Source organism: Halichoeres trimaculatus, unplaced genomic scaffold, assembly GCF_033239565.1.
Source record: "Halichoeres trimaculatus isolate MK-OKI-2021-1 unplaced genomic scaffold, fHalTri1.1 fHalTri1_scaffold_8, whole genome shotgun sequence".
In the NCBI taxonomy this organism is placed as follows: Eukaryota; Metazoa; Chordata; class Actinopteri; order Labriformes; family Labridae; genus Halichoeres; species Halichoeres trimaculatus.
In genome coordinates this window covers 30,106,561-30,127,062 of record NW_027437186.1, presented here as the reverse complement: position 1 = coordinate 30,127,062, position 20,502 = coordinate 30,106,561, and the positions used below count along the sequence as shown (strand labels likewise).

Genomic DNA, 20,502 nt, shown 5'->3' with positions numbered 1-20,502 from the left:
TGGTTTGTTTTTGCACTTAACAAAAATATAAATGTACACATCATTTAGGAAATAATTCATTTCAGAGCAGGTAAGCTGGAGCACTTCAGAGCATTAGCATGTGTCCAGCTATATGCTAAGAGACCACTTATATAAACAGTAAATCATCAAAACACAGACAAGCACTCATAAATGTATTTCCCAGAAATAATTGCATGCTTACGTGTTTGACAGAAAGATTGCTTCCGCTGCACAATATTGACTGCAGTAAACTGGTATGATTAATTAGCCGTCACAAACCACTGAAGCCATAAAATGATAAACAAATGCAAACCCTGATGGTTTGATACTCTTTATCGCAGTCTCGCTGGCTGATTCCGTGTCGACATTTCAATCCTAACTCCAAATCTTTGAGAAGAGCTCGCCACATCTCATGTGACATTTTAATTGTAATTAGCTGCTCTGATGAAGCATTTGCTTCCCAATCATACAAAACAACATTACGAGACAGTGTGGTTGAAATTTAGAGTATTCATTTGACTCCTTGTAAGGAAAATGTGCAAAACAAGTGTTAAGATGAAAAAAAAGGGAAAGGCCGGAGGAGTTTCAAGACAAGGATACACAAATTGTGGCTATGCAGGAAATCTAAATATGCTCAGGCATTTTACTTTTACATTATGGCGTGTTTTGATTTAAAATATAAAGTTTGTTTAAGAGGCAATGGTTGCTTTAGCTGCAAGATCAAGGAACCACTTAAAAATCTTTGCTAGAGATCAAAAAGTTTGGCTTTATATCCTGAGAAAACACACCTCTATATGTCTTTTCTATAAATAAAATATGAATCAGATATAAATATGACACATCACTTCATATATGATGTAAAGAGGTCAAGGCCAAACACAGATGTGCATCTACAGAAGGACAGAAACTGCACACGCTGCTTGAATACTGCATGAAACATGTTATGAATCCACTCTGCATTTTGTCCTGCCTCACATCCAATCTGTGGCCTTAAAATGAAGCTTTTCTGTGTATCAGCTGTGATCGAAGCACCACAGGGCTGGCAGGACACTTGCCAGATCTAGAACAGGGAGCATCACTTGCTAAATATGCTGTGAGTAAAGTGAGCAATGTTTTAGCGGCTGTGGCGGGGGGCAGAGGGGCCTCCTGCTCCATGCAATTGCCCTCGCTTTCCCTCCTCAGCTGATATGCAGTATCACCTGTCAAAGTACTTAGATAATTGGATATGAGAGGGATCGCAGTCGCGCCACTATAACCAATGACACTGTCAGCAGTGTCATTGAGAAGCAGCATCTTCTTGCACTATGGGCAAAGAGCGAGGGAAGGGCTGAAGTAAATGTATTTTTGTCTGGCTGGCTGGGTGACTGAGCAGGGAGGAGACCACAAATCACCTGGCTTAAGGATTCTCTCACCTGTCCAGAGAGAGTGGCAGTAAATGTTTACAGTTCAATGTAAAAATGCTAAAAATACCCTCCGCCCCCTCCCAGAAGAATGATGAAGTGTTCTCTTTCACCAAAGGACACGAAACAAAGAGCAGCTCAAAATACATCTGTTTAAATCCAAAACAGCAACACTGAAGCTGAGTCCAGAAACCAGTACAGCTTCTTCTTCAACATTCTGTCTTCATATGGCTGATGTTTGATGTAAAACTGCAACCGACCTCTATAAATATTACATCCAACCCAAGCCTCCACGATACAATCTTATCACAGAGGAGCTGAAGTCACAGAGCGGCTTCCCCGTTTGACCGAGGGAATAAAGGTCTTCCCTCAGTGTGTCATTTATGTAGTTATTTTAATATTCCTGTCTTATTATACAGATTTTTTCTCATTCTTAGATGTCCTACTTTTCACCCTAAGGAGATTTCTAGAATAAACGCAATATATATTAATTCTGTTCCTATTATTCCCTGTCTTACAGCTCACCTCACAGCTTGCCCTTATTAGCCAGGGCAAATGAAACTCTTGCTCTAAGCGGGGCATATCTGGGTTGCCTCAAGTCAACTCTTTCATGTAATACAGCTACAGCTATGCTCTTTTTTCTAAGTATGTCACAGGATAATACAAGCTGAAAAACTGATCAAGATCTGCACAATATATCTTAAATTATTGAGCATCAAGAGGAAAACTAAAAACAGCCTTGTTGTGAAACCAGTGCACTTTGACACCGCTCACAGCCTCAGCTACACACCACTGACTTCATCTTATAGCATGCTTGCATTGTGCTCCAGCTCAAACACTCAAGCTGGATTCTAGAAGAAATGGAGCAGCATATAGGAGGATTATTTACTACTTCACGGCTGACACGCAGGCTGTCTCTCTGAGTTATCCTCTAATGCTATAAGGAACCAGAGCACAACAACTGAGCCCAAATGGTGCAGAAAATAAACAGGCACACACGCCAGCACACACACACACGCTACTCACTTTGTTGGTTTAATGAGCGGACTGCTTCCCAAACGAAAAGACGGCAGGTCTTCTGAGACAGTTCCTTTTCGGAGAAGAAACTTTTCCGTGAGATCAAATCCTGAGACGAGAGAAGAAGAAAGTGTCAGTATTTACAGAGACCAGGGTTAACTTATTCATGCAGCGGGTCCAGAACATACCTGTGATTTGAAGGGGACGGTCCAGAACATCAGAAAACCTTTGTTCTTCTACACTCAGAGGGGGACAGGAGCCATCTACAGAGAAGCCACAGAGAGGTTTTGGATTTCTGTTGATTCATACTTTGAAAATCAAATCATGTCGTCATCAGCTTTTTTTTAATTAGACACCTTTTGGAGACACCAGAGCAGGAAACTGATACACTGGTTTTCCAATTAATCATTAAAATGTTAGTCTAAACTTTGAAAAATAATCAACAGACTCTGAAATGCAATTTAAAAGGCAAGCCCGTGCTGCTTCAGTGGAAATTAAAAGTGAACTGACTTTATAAATACTGAGTTCTTAGAAAGCCTGTGGCTCTGATGGAAAACTGTAGGTGCTTTTCAAACACTGCATCCTCTGATGTTAGCATTACAAAGATACAGAGTGTGCTTAAAAGCGACAAAGAATGTGGACGTTCTTATTCTTTAGTCAAGTTTCTATATGTCATATGAATCCTGTGAGGCACTTCTTGTTTGTGTTGACTGTGGCGCTCCCTGTGGTCAAAGTGGTTGCTTTAACCTCTCTCTTTTTTTGTTTGTTTTACGTTGCTGTTTCAGGCATTTTGTGCCTTTAATCATATTAAAGGACAATGGATAAATCAGGAAAAAAGGTGAGGTGGGAAGTGACATGCAGAAAAGAGGCTGGAGCTGGATTTGAACCTTCAGCTTGAGGGCTAGCCCAATGGGGCATAACCAAAACTGCTTGGACAAATTCATGCCCCAACTCAAATCTATTCACCAAAGTTGTCCTGTACTTGTATGAGGTGTGTTTTCGGAATTATGGAGCTGTCTCTCTTAATTTCTCTTCTTCTTAATCACTTATTGAGAGTTTTTACCATGAAAAGGGGATTTATCGTACATGTTGGTGTATCAGGCACACCTTTAATAACTTTTAAAAAGGCAACCTGCATCCTGTTCACCAATCAAGATAAAATACAGAGAGGAGATTTTATCACCATTCAGTATTTTACCAAGAACATGGTGCACAAAGGGGATAGCAACAGTGCAAATCATGCTGGATATTAAGTAAAGAGAACAAGCTTTAACAGCTTTTTCCTTATCGAGTCATGATTATTTATGTAAAGAAAAATACACTTCTCAGGAGATGAACTCTGTGGAGAGCTGGTTTTGATTTAAAGGCTTCCACAAACTCTACAAACTTTCTCACGACTAGCGAGTAGGATGGTAAAAACAGAAGGTAGAGAGTCACAGCTGCACAGAAGCTGTACTTTGTGGACTTTACTGTGAGGAATCAAAACCCTCATGCATCCCCTGGGACACCCTTAAAACAGTCTTTATTTTGTACCACTGTGACCTATATTCTATTTTTTTCTACTTTAGCATAATCTGTCCGTCTTCTTATGCCATAAGTCAGAGAAGACAGGACAATGGACAGAGCAAGAAACAGGGCAGGAAGGAGCTGCTCCAACAGATTGAGGACCAACCTCATGGGGTGCAAGGCCAGTCTCATATTCTGGATTTTACAGGAATTTATTGTATTTAAAATTGAAAGGGTGACAGGATAATCAATATTATTAAATCTATTACCGTATCCTCCACTCTTTCAAGCTTATTTTTGGTTCAATACTTGGTGAGGAGCTAATGTCAATCTGGATGCCCTCAGGCAAAGATGTACATCTTAACACTTCAGTGATATTGTCTTCAAGGTTGTATCTTCTGACAAATAGATCTTAACATGCCCTTTAGCAGTCAAACATTACAGCAATTGTTATAAAAAAAGAAGTAAAGCTGATATTTGTGTCTTGTTAATCAGCTGATCCAACACCTTCGCCCTTATAGCAGTTTAAATGACAACTAGAAAAGCACTCAGAGAGCGTTGACCTCCACCAGGCATATTGTGATTGTCACGCAACACTTTAGTCCTACTTTAATGTTATACTCCCTTTCAGCAGACTATCTGCTACAATTCAGTGTTAGTTGCAGGTTTGTACGCTAATTTGTTACCTGACTGTGTTGAAAATTATGATGACCCAGTACATATTTCATATTCCGGATCTTAATACCCAGAATATTGCAAGGATCTGGATCGTACTTTTGCATCTGTCAGAAATTATTGTGACGTTGTCTTGTATTTTTTTGCAGAGCAATCCGAACATTTATCGTGGAGTTATATACACATATGGTGAAAACGGTCCTATCTCACAACAATAAAGAATCCTTAAAAATTCCAGGATCCAGGGGGTGATCCGGATCACCTTCAAAATTTAATCACTTCTTCCTTATCCCATTTTGAACATTTCCTGAAAATTTCATCAAGCTCTGTTTGTTTGTTTTTGAGTTACTTCCACCAAGGCGGTAATAATGAAAAAGTTGATCTTGGTGCCTATGGTTGTTTATGCTATTGTAGGTCATTCAGAAGCACTGGTAGCAATTTCACTGTGTTTCACAACCTGTTAAAAACTCTTTGTGTACACAAACGCAGCAACAGTAATTTTGGACGTTGAAAAATTACAAAATAAAATCAATTGAAATGAAATATCTTGTATATCATGGTCTCCTTATGTTATGAAGTTCACAAAGAGTTAACTATGAGTTTTAGTTTGTTTGAACTCTTCAAAACTCTTTAGATGAGGTTTAGGAAGCAACAAATGTATCCACATATGATTGTAAAAAGAAGGCACACACTAAATCAAGATACACCACAAAGGTTGAAAGACTAAACTTAGGGACAACAAACTCACATACCTGCTCGTTCACTTACTGCCATTCCAAAAGTGCAAGGAATGGAATTTACAGTCCAAAGGAAAGCCATCCATCTTAACAAGCTGATCATGGCTCTGACTCTAGAAAGTTAGTCCACGAGAGAAACCTGGTAAGAAAAAGAACAATCTTTATTTTACAGCTCAGTTAAATTCAGTGATGTGATACACATGCCAAACCATACAACTGTTATAGAACAAAGTTTTCCAGAAGAATGTGCCAAGTATGGCAGAAGTCAACAGGTGCAAAAGTAAACAATCTGACTTTAATACCATTTTGTTAAAAAGTTGTGTTATAGCTGGATGAAACATCGACTTTTGGCTGGATGCATTCATCCCTCCACTAACAAAGACAGTAAAACTTTCACTCCTCTACGTCTGACTGCTGCCTGTCTCTATCTCCAAACATCCACTGAATGAGATTATGTGCATGTTGTGTTATCGACTCCCCCTGCTCTCATACCCACTCGCATGTCTCTAAAGCCTCTGCTTATTTATGCTAAGTCGTTCAGCCCGCAGAACGCACCTCTGAGCCCTTCATTCATTACTTTTCATGAACACCTGCCTTACAGTGATGAATGGAGATGTCTATACAGCAGCTTCATCATTATAGTCTCAGCTATGTTTACGTTGAGGTGCAACTTGTTAACAGGCGAGTCAAGCTGCCTGTTGTTCTCCACAGACAGTTTGTAATTCATTAGGTTTGTGTGTCGTCGCCATGGATGAGCTGAATAAGTGTGTTGATGCATTGAAAGTGAGAAAACAGGAATAGAGAGGTATCACTGGTATCAAATGTCAGCAAGTTCAAACATTATTTGTCTGCAAGTACTGAATCAAGTATCCAGTTTTTTTTTATTTTTTTATCTTTTACAAGCCAAACTTTTAACGGGCTACAGAGCAGCTGTAGAGCAGGCACGTCTGCAGTCAGACCCGAGGTCCATTTTCACACAGCTTTCATCTCACAAAGTATTAATTACGGCCACGAAATGAATCAGGTTTTTCTGATTTTCTGTCAAATGCAGAAGCAAAACTACAGTTGGACTGTGCATAGGCTGTTTGTATGAAGCTAAAGCTCTTTACATTCTGCAGAAACCCAACAACTATAACAGCTGACGTCTTTAAATGAATGTATTTATCAAGATTTAAAAATGTAAGTTCACAGAACACATCAGAGGGCAGAAAACTAGATTAAAGTTATTAAATGGTGCAGAAAAGACAAAAGATGGTACAAAGGAGAGAAAAAATGATAATATTTGGGGCTAAAATGTTGTTTTCGGGTAAAAACTGTTTGATTGCAAGAAACTTTCCTGATAAAATCCAGATCCTGATCCTGCCATAAAACATATATATTTTACCTTTATCCACCATAATGAGAACATTTTCCTTGGCAAAGCAAAGTTTGCTGTTTACGCAGCATATAACACTGCAGGAAACCTTTCACTTATCTGGTATCAAGAGACAACTGAGGGACAGGTGAGGTTTGATTTCATCAGTCTGTAATGATGAAAAAAGTTTGTTTGAGAACACTTAGATTTTAATAGAGCCATCAAATAGAGCAGCCAATTGTTACTTTCACGGTAAATAAATATGTCAGTAAGATCTGCTGGGCCTTGGCCATTTTCACAAATCAAATGTGGCCCTCTTTGGTAAAACAGGAAACTGGTGAGACTTCTGCAGCTGTTGAAGAGTTCTGTACGAAATTTCTTAAAAAAGAAAAAAAAAGAAAATGAGGTTAAGTGTAGACTTTATTGGCTTAAATGGTCATATAATAAGTCTTTAATCATTGTCCAAATAGACGGATGTAGCAGGCACACAGGCAGTTGTTATGTTTGGGATACTAAAACAGTTTGAAAAGTTCTTTGTAAACATCACATAGATTTTTTAAATAATCATTTGGTTTTTTTTAAGCTTATATAACTAAGCTTTTAGTATCTGTTCTGAGAGGTCCACCACACAACTGTTGGCTCGTTAAGTGTTGTTTAGTTTGATTAAGTCCTAAAGCCAAAGCCTTAATCCTCATTTCTGTAGTGCTCTATTAACACTCTGTTGTGTTGTGATCTGGACGCTGTCAGCGGCGTCTTGATCAAGGGTGACACATGCAAGGATCAAACCTGGAAACCTCCACTTGCACGTAAGTCTCTTTAAGCATTTCACAATACTGCCAAATGGAATCATCTGCATTACTCTCATGCCATCGCAGAGAAGGCAGGATTTTTTTAGGGGATAGTAAGAGCCGAGTCCAAAGACAGTAAATCACAGTGGAGGGCTCCAACTCAAACAAAATAGGACACAACAGGATTGAAAATATCAAGCGGTGGGGTTAATAAAAAAATCAATCTCAAAGGAAGGCTGATTCAAACTGTTGTAAAGAGAAAAAATCAAGTAAAATAATTTTGTTTTTGTGAAGATATTCAATAAAAGGAAGAGGTTACAAATGTCATTACTGCTGCAGAAAATGAGGAGGATAGTCAATGACGGAAAAGTGTTGTCAAACCCAAACATTTCATTAACTTCGGAATAACTCTGTCTGCAAATAACCTGCACCGCCAGAATCAAGGGAATTACTGAAACAAACACTGGAGAGAGCTTTTATAGACTGAAAAGAAAGATGAAACTCTTTAGCAGACTTGAACAGGATCGCTTCAGTGTGGCACTGAATAAGTGGCTAAAAGATCAATCTGTTTTTGTGTGTATTCTATCCGATAATAAAAGAAAAACCCAGATAATTAAATGATTTTCTGGGACAGCCTGAAGACTTTTCCTTTTCTCAAACTGATTGATCTGTTTTCACTTGAAAACACAGACTTGACCTCCACAGAACATGGCCACAACACACTGAGATAATCTATATCCACTACAGTCCTACAAAGTGTGTGAAATGATTTTCTTATCCGCCTCTTTTCACTCAAATTAACTTCACCCAAGTTTTGAATCCCATTCATGTGCTTCGAACACTTTTCCTTCTCCCACTGTTTCATAAAGTTTTGCATGCAGGCCTACAGTATCATGGCGCTTGGAGGTGAAGTGACCATGCCACTGACAACTACAACCATGCATGGGCTGCAGACAGGCAGCACTACAGAGGTATCACATTCCTCTTCTGTGTGAAGCTGAAATATTACTCCTGTTATTTCTGTAAAATGCATGTAATACATGCTGCACCAAGCCTGCAGTCACATTATTTTAGTTTTATCTTTAAATGATTTAATCTCACTAATAAGGATTCTGTAGGAGTAAGAGTTATTTTACCCTGAATAAAAATTCTGCTGCACCATCTGCATGGGTTTAACTTTAATATCTTAGTATTTCCGGGTAATTATCACACATATTTACAGCTTTAAGGAGGCATAAACAGCTGACAGTGAAGTTACTCTATCCCGTCTCTCCATCATTCATTCAGCAGGTTTAACTTCTCTGCAATAATCGAAGGAGCGTCTTTCTGTGCGCCACCGCTGATTGGCTGAGCTTTTTTATTTTTTAATAATTACGGATTGAAGCGGTAAAATTTCAGGGTACGCAACATGTCGCACTTTTACTGCTAACAAGTGATGCAATCCGGAACATGTTTACTGCTGCGGAGCGTCCAGGAATCAGAAATAACCTGTTTAAAATGCATGCGCCCCGGTCAGCGGACAAGTTGGACAGAAAGCCGTGCGTAAAAACCAAATAATAAGGGACAAGATGCGTAAAATGTGTCCGTTATGCGCGTGCTTTAAGGGGTTAACGCGCAGGTATTAAGATGGACGCGATTTCTTTTGAAATTAATTTCACTTAATAAGTACTCACTGTTGCTGAGAAAGTTTCCTCTAAGGCAGAAAGAAATAAAAAACAGCGACAAAAGCATAATCCATGTGTGATTTCGATCAGTCTGATTCCGGATTCCAGGACTTGGAAATAAAAGTCACAGTGGGATCGCCTGCTAGATCGCGGTCCTTATTAGTTGCACCAAGTGGCCCTCCCACTCTGTCATTATTACAGAAACGCACTGACAGAGACTTCAGCAAACAAGCGGAACGCACGCTGAAAGCTTTCATATTAGGGGGAATAAATGCCCGCAGGGGGCTCACACAAACTCTGTTGTTCAACGGAGCCAGGTGCAAGACTTAAACACTGTTTGATGTATTATCCTCTGCACAAATTCTCTCAATTCAGGGCTTCATTCAGGGTTATTTACTTGTCTTTCAAGTGGTTTAAGAGTGTTATTAGGAGTGAGATTCATGCTTAATCTGCAGCATACAAGAAGTCTGTTAACACTTCATTCCTTTTAACACAAGAGGGAAAAAAAGGAAAGAAATGAAAAATCTCACCTGTGTTTTCATCACATACCAGCACACATAGAAGAAGTCATAAAGTCCCAGCTCTTAACTGTGAAGGCTGCTCAACAGCGCACTTACTATTTTAGTCTGAAGACATGTTGCAACACAGACTTTAACATACACTAAACTCTGAAGCAGTCTCTCTGCTCTAATACTTTTATCTGGAACGTGCCGCTTAAGCTGAATGAAGGTTTAAACCACAGGTACTCTGTCCTCTCAAGTATTCCTTGAAACAGCACACCAACAGTTCAGGACAAACAGGTGTTCAGGCTCCACACACATGACTGTTTGGACAGATGATTTGAGAGCACCCTCCCCTTCACCACAGGAACACACACACTCTCTCCAGCACATACACACAGAGACAGACAGGCATAGTTTCAGTAATGTGATGAAAGCAACAAAGAGACAAAGAGAATTTAAATGTAGCAGATGGTAATATTTCTTTGTGGAGCAGTGTTCAAACTTTTACTTTTAAGTTGTGGCTGCATTGTTTTTTTGACCCGTCAGTTATTCTTTGTTTGTGCTTCAAACAAGGACTGAAGTGCTTTAATCTTAAACTGAATAATTACTGCCTTTCTCACAAGGAACGCACAGAGAGGCTCTCTTTATTCAGCATTTTTCTGGATCATAACATTCATCTCATGCAAACTGAAGCACTGTATATCCCATAAACAATTATCAAACACTTTATCCCCAAGTATGTAAATCAAACTGTTAAACAACTTTTATAAGCATACAATTCAGCAACTTTTTTGACCTTCACTTTTGTATTACTGCTCTTCTGCATCACTCGTCTTTCACATACAAACTCTCAGTCTTGTTTTAGAAATGAGCCAATAAAGAAAAGTTAACTTTTTTAACAGGCAGAGGAAATTATCGTAATTCTACCATGACTACATTTTATGATAGAAGAACAAATAAATTCATAATTAATAATAATTTTAAAAAAAAGAAATCAGGATCAAAATCCACCCGTGTTCTCCAGTCTGCCTTCTAACGAGGTTTGTAAAGACTTGGATATAAACGGAGGAGATACAAACTTTTCCTTCTGCAGAGAAGTTGTTTTTGTGTATTTCTGTAATTGGCAAACAGGGAGTACGGAAGCCCTAAGTTGACATCCAGCTGTGCATTTTATTCACCATAATGAAAAAGTAATATCACTTATTTTCTAAATATCTAAACTCAACTTTAAAGTATTGGAATCAGGGCTCCAGTACAGCCTAGTGGTCTAGGTTACGTGCACCTTTCCCATATGTCACTCCCCACTCTCACCCTGTTTCCTGCTCTGTCCACTGTCCTGTCAAAGGCATAAAAAGCCTTAAACATAACTTTAAAAAAGGGGAAAAGCACTGAAATTATTTGACAAACAATAACTCAGAACCCAAGACAAGAAACCATAATAGACATATCATAAAGAAACGTAGTCTTCTTAGCTGGGAAAACCTCATTAGAGGTCCTGTAAGGACTAAAATGAACTTGAAATTATTTCTCTTTAATATGTCAGACTGTTCATAATCCAGGATCTAGTATAAGATTATCTTCACCAAAATCAGTTTTTTCAAATGCCATATGAAGTAAGTTGACTAGCTGATGCGCATTCAGTCATTACACAAACGGGACCAGTATTCATAATGTATGGTTAGGGAGCAGCCCATTTGGCGGTAGCATTACTGCCCAAAATCAGCCAATTAACTAACTGCACCATGAAAGCAAGGCAGATGCAGAACGTCCTATGTCCGGGAAACTTCCCAGAAAACACCCATCCAACAAATTCAAATTCCACATGTGTACTTTTGGTCTCCTTAATCTAAATTTGCTGTATATCTCAGAACAGTCATAATTTTCAAAACAATATACAAGCCCCCCAAAAATGTTTTCATTGCATATTTGCACACTAATCCATTTTTCTTCACCAATTGTACACATGGTCTGTTTTCATCGCTAATGGCTGTAAGTGCACATATGCCCTGGACTTCTCCTTTGACCAAAAAAAAAAAAAAAAAGATTTCTGAGATTTATTTAGTAGAAATGGCAGACACTGGAGCTAGACTGTCAAAAAGAAAAAGGACGTCAGAGCAGAAGAAAGCCAAACAGTAGAGTAATTGAGCACAGGCTGAAACAGCAACGGAAAGTTAGAAGTGGCAGTCATCCAGAAAAACTAGCATCGATGATAAAAAAAATAAGTTGAAATCAGGAAAAAAAACTTGGCAAATACCCAGATAGGAGAACTAAATGATAAATGCATGTCCACTTAAGTCCTTCGTAAGTAAGGGGAAACCGTTACAATTGCCCTTGTTTTCCTTTTCATTTCCCTGAATAATCATGTCTCATATTTCCTCTGAAACAGTAATCAGAAATAAAATGAAAATCATCTTAACCACTGTTGTGATGGCAGCAGACCTCCTGACCGCTCAGCTGCGTATGACTTCAATCTCCACCAAATAGATGAATTAATAGATAGATAAATAAATAAAAGCAAAATGACTCAGAGCTAGAGAAAACAATTTATGTGGTCAAGGTGAACTGACTCCATGAGGTGAAGCAGGGACTGGATCATGATGAACTCAGTTTTGAACTTTTAGAAACGGAGAGTAAAAAATACACAGGAGAAAGCCTCATCTATCCCTCTGACATCACAGTTTGTCACCTCAGCTAAAAACTTGTGTCTGTGCTTTTCCTCTCACTGAATAGATGGAGTGTGAGTCAGCAAACTTTTGGTGACAAATGCTACACACCAATCACTGCATCAGGATGAATTTCTCCAAGAACATCTAACAGGAGTGGCATCCTATAAACTACAAAGTCCCGGAGGCTGACAGGAAACTCAAAACACTCTGAATATTATCTTAAGCCTGAGAAATGTTCAGTGAGAGAATTTATGAGAAATGCTTTCCATCATTAGTGTAAATACTTCAGCTTTTGGGCTAAATTTGTAAGTAAACTCTGGCTAATCTTCACAAGAAAAGTATCCATGGGGTTGTTAAAGATATATACAGGACTAGTGCTTCTCTTACTTTCTTACTAGTTGATGTGGATCAGGTTTGCTGTTTCTTTCTGAGGAATTCAACCCTTACCAAGTGAACTACTTAATAGCAGAAAGTGAAGCTCTTGCAATAGTTTCAGAATTAAATTCCCACATTTGGATGTATAGTACAGGTTTTTCTGGTGCAGTGAATGTGCTCTAAACAAACCTGACTCTTTTTACTTCTCCTCACAGTATGCAAGATATTAGATCATGTCTCAGTGGCTAGATATTGGAAATATAAAGGGCACTGACAGTGCCATGGCAGACACATCCTCCATAGCTACTCATCACTAAAGCAGCCATGTTTAACATTTCTATTTGCCTATTTTTGCTCTTCTGCTCACTTGTGTTTCTCTTTAACCTCTTCACTTGTTTCTTAATGAAGAGGTGGATGCAGGGGAGCAGGACACCAGCATCGGGTCGGTTTCGCCTTGAAAGTCTGTATTAACCAAAGAAGAAGTCTGAACGGTGTTGATTGTGGCTTTCATAGCTTACTCCTTCATTGAGTTATGTGTCAGTTATAATTTCCAGTCTTTCAGTCAATTAGACCTTGTAGCATGAAAGTTATGTCTGGTTCTGGGACCGGGACCTGGTTTTATTGAAGGGGTTTGATGGCCGTCTTACTTGCACGGGGTCAACTCATTGGATTTTTTATTTCTGGTACTGTGTTTGAAGTGGCCACCTCCAGTTCTAAATTATGAAGCCTGCCCGGGAGTGTGAAAACTGCAGTTCCTCGAGTGTCCACTAGTGGCTGACTGCAGAAACACCAGACAAAACGCATTCACACCAAGATGAAAAGAGTTGATTTTTTTTTTTCTACAGCAAAAAGAAACATGTTGACACTCTGGTTAAAGAAGGCCTGTGTTTGAATTTTTCATTTCTCTTACCAGCACACTTTCCAGGGGGTAATTTTTTTTGTAAGTGTTGCCCATCTAAGGGCACGGCTGACTTGACTGACAGGTGGGCACCCTGTAGCTGTCCGCAAAGAGGCCAGAATCCCACATCTTTATCTCATCCAAACAAAGCAAGTTTGGATTTATCTTTACAGTATGGCCCCTATCACCAATGGGCTTCAAAACTCTGTATTAGAGGGTACAGTGCCACAGAGACTAGGTCTATACACAGTCTATGGTGTATTAAAGGTCCAGCAGTCAAAGCGTTTCTCCCTTTATCAACCCCTAAAGTAATCTCTCTGTGACAGCATGGTTTTATTAAGTTGGCTTCAACCATCTTTGTAGTTTTTTTGTAGGTTCTGTGTATTGTAGTTCCAGTGTGTTTTATTTCCTACCTTGACATGCTGCAGTAGGACAAGTATGCCCCCTGTTGTCAAAATCATCCATCTCCATTTACTACAAAAGAGAAATGACATGATAGACTGAGAAAAGGCCAAGGTCATCCACTGAGAGAGGAAGAGATCCTGCTGTTGGATAAGGGAGGCTGCAGAGATCTAGGAGTGCACCCAGAGGATAAGGGCGTATACCTGTTAATGTCACATACCTGTGGGAAAACAGAAGGCGTGGTCATCCTGCTGCTTTAGGTAGGCGACCAAAAATCTAAAAACCTGCAGCAGGTTAATGTCACACCAACACCACTTGTTTAGTTTCTTGTATTAAGAAATTATTCTTATTTAAAGAAACAAGACATGCAAATATTTCTCACTATTTGCGGCCTTTGTTTAACTCTTTACATGCAGTTCAGACGTAATTTATGTCTTGTTATATCTTGAAATAAGACTTTTTTTGGACTTGTCAGACAAATGTGCCTCATATTGAGTGTATTATGATTTTTACAAAAATAAGACAGAAACATGCTTAGATTTCAGTTTTTGTAGCATATAGCTGGCATCATTATTTACACTGTGCCAAAAACATTTTTAAGTTGTTGCAGATAAATATGAGAAATCAAAAATAGTTTACTTCTTTTAAACGGTTTGGTTATGTATTACTCATGTAATTCCTGAATTCCACTTGATCCATAGCCTGCCTGGACACTAGCTTTAACTTTCTGAGAGTTTAATCAATGATTTCTGATGGATGTTGAGCACATTTTCACTATTTATGTCCACTACTCACAGTGATGGAGGAGCCATGCTGTTGATTGGGCATTTCTCCCCAGGCAAAGACAGATTGTGTGGGTGCTGAGAGCCAACCTGTACAAAATAAAAAAGTGACACTCTGTAATTTGTCTGCTGGAATTGAGGATTGTCGCTCCTGTCTTAGCATCCTTACAATTCTGAATAAATCCAACGCTGCCAAAAGTTTTCAGGGTATTTCTCTGCCACAGTTGGTGAGAGTTCAGTGGGGTTATGTGGATTATCTGGGATACTATTACCATATGACACATTGCTATTTGTGTTTTTTAAAGGTGTGGAGAGCTCCAATTCAACTGTTTTCACCAAAATACTACTGTGCTGAATTGGAGACAGAAATCTTGGCAGTTTCTCAAGATCTTCCCCATTTTGTATCATTAAAATTGGGTAAATCTGATATTCTTCACAAGTATGCATGATGAGGACATCAGTTAGACCTCTTACAGTAATTCAATTAATAATTAATTCAACAGTTTTATGCTCCCTTGCTTTTATTTTGAAGAATAGACTTTCTTATGAAGGATGTCCGCCTCCAGTCTGAGAAGCATCTCTGAAATAATGTTCAAATGGCATTTCAACTTCACTTCACACTGCGGTGACAGTCAGATAACATGTTAGACTCGGGGTTGTGAAAAGCAACAGATGGTCATGCTGTGTGTCACCTCAAGACACATCATTTACATGTTTGATGCTCTCTGAAGACATAATGTCAGAAATTTCTCCCTTGAGGTTTTTAAGTCCCTGTAACTTTTAGAATTTTGCGCTAAAAGCATCTTTTTTATTTACATGAACAAAGAGCTCCTCAATAGAAGGCTGCCATTTGGACTATTCATCATTGTTTTGCATAATCAGTCAACCTGCTTATTTTTCTCACAATAAAAAAAGAAGAAGAAGAAGAAGAAGAAGAAGAAGAAGAAGAAGAAAAGATAACACCAGTTTTAGTGAAACACCACTTTAAGGAGGTCTTCAATACTAGTGGAGTGAAAAATGAACAATTATTATAACTTGAGGTGATGGTTCACAATCCATAAAGAACATATTAAAATCAGAGCAAGGGAGGTGCAAACTTGGTAACTGCATCTCTGACTACAGGAAACATAGTTTGAGACATGTTTAATGCTGTTTTGTCAAATGGGAGATTTAATCTATGACTGGCTGACTTCTCTCATATTTTATGCCCTGACTTCATGTGAATTCATGTGTTGAGAGAAAAATCAGAATCCGAGATCCGAACTGTCAAAAATATTCACATACAAAGTGCACCTGACCTGCTGTGTCAACACATTTGACGTGATTAAACAAAGAAAAATTAGCTTACTGAAAATACGTCAGGTTTGGAGGTCAAATAGTCTCCAATTCACTCCTTTCTGCGATAAAAGTGCAAATATATTAAAAATTACCGTCAGTTTTTACCCAGAAATGATGAACTACTTTACTCTAGCAATTTAATAAGATAAATTGTTGTTCGTGTAGCCGTTTTTGAAGATATCAAAGGTTGCCGACACTACAAAGAAGGATTAACCGTCTCGTGCACGACAATTCCTAGCATCCCTGTAGCCTACCTGAATGCACACTTACTTTGACAATTCGTAAACTAACACGAGTTAACAGGCTGCAATTTGCCATTTTCTTCAAGCTTTTACAAACGGGAAATGTGTCAAGACTTTCAAACACACATTTCATAGAACACAAAAACTAGCTGTAAGATATTTAACCCCACATACCACAACGTGCATCCGAAATCAGACAAGTGCAGGTGGTTTGGACTGAACCATTTCACTAAAGGGGGGTGAGCCCTCAAACTACTTCTTAGTACAGTCGACGCACACTTCCAGGGACTGAATTTAAATATCCCTCACGTCAACTCTACGTATGGATAATTACTGGGAGTAATGGGAGAAAGTAATATTTACTAAAAGTATCCCGACTGAAATTGGGAAGCCTGCCAGTGTCCCCACATTAGACTGTATAAAGAATTTTCAATTTGTGGTTACCAGCCCTTTGTTACCAGATTTCTAAGAATTTTTTTCTCAAAATTTGGTTCTATGTTTCCACAGTTTCCACATTATTAAGATTTGGGAAAATGTTGTGACTGATTACAAAATTCCATCTCTCCAAACACATCGCCTTATCTTGAAAATGTGGGAACATAGGGATGCCCCCCTGAAACTGAATATTTACCAGGTCTAATTTGACTCCCTGGTGACTGTTTGGATTCATAATAAACATCAACAAGTAATTTATTCTTTTTTGCAATATTTAGCTTTAGTTGCCCCTACAACAGCATATTATTTTTACTTTGATAAGCAGGGGCAGGTGTTGATACCTCAAGCTAAAATAAATATCTATTCTGTATTTGAGTTGACTTGGAGATTCAGTTTGATAAGCAGCATATTAAGCCTGTTCATTGATCTGACATTTGCTGTGAGTGATTAAGTCTACTTTGTCACTCAAAATATTGATATAAAACATACAGGAGCGTCAAATATCTATACGTGTTGATGTCTATGAGCTTTTACAAGCTTTTAAACCATCACCACCTAACTGTATGTACTTTAAATGTTAAGATTTTCACATCTGTTTGTCTGTTTATTGTATGTTTTAGGTTAGATTATCTGCGATCATCCTCACACTCCCAAGATCAGTTAAGAGCCTTTGAACTACTCATTACCATTGTCTGACTTTGTTTTGGTTCACTACATGCATTGTGAATTCCCCTAATCCCATAATGAACCTGCACTGTATGAGCCACTTTGTTTTCAATATTTGTGCACATGTGTGTGCGGTTTCTCCTACTGTGTGCATCATATTTGCACTGGATATGTAACCTTAGCAAACACTGTTGTTTTGTATGAGCAGTCATTTGTGTTGAATAGAAATAGGTTAATCTCTGCATTTGGATTCTGCATTACGCCATTCGAATCATTATTGCTGTAAGGGTTTAGAGGCGAAACACCTGCCGGTTTTACTGGATCATTTACTCAAACCGACATATGGCTAAGCACTCAACAAACAGAGCACACTGTTTGTCACTAATCTGTATGCAGAGGTAACCATTGATGCTCATGTGCTCATAAAAATCACAGGAGCCATTAAGTAGTCTCATTCATCATTTCTGTGAGTTCACCTGGGCATGAAGGCTTCCCGTACATCCACATAAAGGAATCAAGAATAAAAAAGATACAATAACATGTCAGAAAGGCCTGCAGCAACAGTTCTGCAGGGTGTTTTGAAATGTGATCTTTTAATTGAACATCTTTTGAAAGTTAATGAAAGGGAATCAGTTGGTGGCTACCTCACAGGGCTACCAGTGTGAGACTGATTCTCTTTGATATCAACTCAAACATGCAGTGAGTGAGACAGATTTTCAAATAACGTGCTCAAATGAAGGTGGGGGCATGAATATTTGACTTAAAACTGTTACAAGAAGTCACCAAGGTAAACTGAGGTCAGTTAACCTAAATACTTAACTTTTATACTTCACAAAAAACTTTTTCCAAAGCCTGATATGATGGGAAAATGTTTGTTGCTGGTTATAAAATGCCATCTCTAGTGAAACCGTATTCAACAGCTTTAATTTTTATTTCTATTTTTTATGTATGTGTCATTGCAATGGCAGTAAATCTGTAATAACTTTCACTGCCACTCATTCTAATTGATATGATCTCCATAAACTTATGCATGGTGCTCTCTAGATGTCTTCGTAATAAGTGGAGTTTAGAGTGTGAATTAATGTTGTAATATCTGCTGATGCCTAACTAAAGGTTTAAAAGTTAGTAGGCGTAACTTAACAAAGAATGAGTTGAATCATAGTCTAAAACAGATGTAAATGGATGTATTCTTTGTGATGTCATTCATCTGTTTCAGGAGCAGAGTTTTGAAGCCTATCATCATTAGATTTCATATTTGAAATGTTGAACTTAACCTTACTTCTGACAATCACATGTAGGGTAAAGAGCCAATGTTGAGGTGGGCTTTGAGCCGACTTTCTAACAGCTACAGGTTGTCCACCTGCCAGTTAGGGCATCTGTGCCTCTGATCGGGCAAACTAATAACCTTAATATTTTTCAAACTACTGATCTACTGGAAACCCACCCCAGTAAAGTGTGTACTTTTAGAGAAATTCGTCATTCAGACTGTAATCATTGGTTGCAGCAGGCTGTAAACACATTTACTTTTGCTTCAGTATTCAGCTTTTTTGCATGAGTGTGTATGGTTTCTAGTATTTCCTGGGCACACTTGTAGAGGACACTTGATGAACTGCAGTTTTTAACGCTCAGATTGACTTCACTCCTCACAGCTGAGGTTTCCACTTATGCCAGAGATACACTAGATATGCATCAGTTCCATCTCTGCTCCATAGTGTTTTGCCAGTGTACTCTCTAATCTTTCAACTCACACCAGTTGCACATTCGATCTGGCGCGTGATAAGCCTCTCCTTGCTTGTGTTGGACTGTAAAGCCTCAATCTTGTTTGCTCCTGGCCTGGCTTCACTCATAATGTCAGTATTTTGTCATGGTCAAGGTTGTACATTCAGGTTTTGACACAGTGAACTTAATTTTGAAAGTCACTGGATGTTTTAAAGTAATTTTAGCACATGATTCATGTCCTGCTTGCTCATTCTGCTCTGCTTGACGGGTCATTGCTCCAGTATCCAGCAAAAATAGAAGGCTTGTGTTTCTGATCTAGAGGACTTTGACATGCTCAACACATTGACTTAAATAGAAACCTATCAGATCCAGTGAAGTGATGGACTGGAGATGAATGTGGTTCTGCTGCAGAAAAGAAACAAGCATCAAATGATTTAAGAAGCTTGATCCATTACATGTTTGGCATTTATGCTTTAAAATTTGCTTGAACAGTTAATCTATAAATGTTCATGTAAAGCCAACAGCCAAGAAATAAAAGTGCATTTTCAGGTTTAATATCAAGACATGCAGTATGGGATACCGTTCCAGAGCTGTGGAGCTGTGGCTGTAAAACTTGGTGAGTAGTTCTGAGAGTGCTGGTTAAAAGAATTTACTATGAAAGTTCTGGTTTGATCAAGTTAATTATATGCTTTTAAATCATCCTTTAAAAGGACTGGACGCTAGAAAAGGGAATATCTGTTCAAGAGTTACAGCAGAGCTTTGCACCAGCTGTGAACTAGACTAACATCACTGTAAAGTGCATTGCAATAATCAAGGCGTGGTAGTAAAAGCATGCACAACTTCTTTAGAATCACAGATAAAAGGACTTGATTCTTGATGAAGGCCACTGAGTGTTGCACCTATTCATCACTTTGTTTTGCATTTTGATATGCTGCTTGTGCAACAAACTCCTGCTTTGCATACATTGCAAACAAGGTGTGCTTCAGCATCCTGTTCTCATGCGATGCTCACTGGGTATTTTACATGAATTTACCTGTAATGGCCTGCTGCTTTACCTGCATATGATATACACCCTAGGTTAAAGTGAAAGTCAAGGTGAGAGTAAGAGGAGGTCACTGAGCATAACTTAGATGATTTGGTCGAGGTCACAGTGCAGCTTCAGTCATGCAGAATTAGACCTGTATATACATCCCATCACACATCACAGTGACAACAACACACACCCATTCACCATCCAGCTGAATTCCCTGTGCTTCATCACTGTCTCTTTTGAGCTCCATTTATTTTGTCATCCAATCAGTGTAAGGACATGTCATTAAACGGTGGCAGTGCATT

The 20,502-nt window shown here is 38.7% G+C and overlaps 1 protein-coding gene across 1 annotated transcript in view; it reads right to left on the bottom strand.

Moving 5' to 3' along the window:
• Positions 1-14,205, bottom strand: part of LOC141795517 (uncharacterized) — a 161,148-nt gene extending 146,943 nt beyond the window's left edge. The window contains exons 1-5 of the mRNA XM_074676421.1: positions 14,189-14,205; positions 13,997-14,057; positions 5,351-5,474; positions 2,606-2,680; positions 2,427-2,526 (exon numbers count right to left, since the gene is read on the bottom strand). Of these exons, the coding sequence (XP_074532522.1) occupies positions 2,427-2,526; positions 2,606-2,680; positions 5,351-5,438 (263 nt within the window). The 5' untranslated portion in view covers positions 5,439-5,474; positions 13,997-14,057; positions 14,189-14,205. The remainder of the gene's footprint in view (positions 1-2,426; positions 2,527-2,605; positions 2,681-5,350; positions 5,475-13,996; positions 14,058-14,188) is intronic.
• Positions 14,206-20,502: the final 6,297 nt, after the last annotated feature.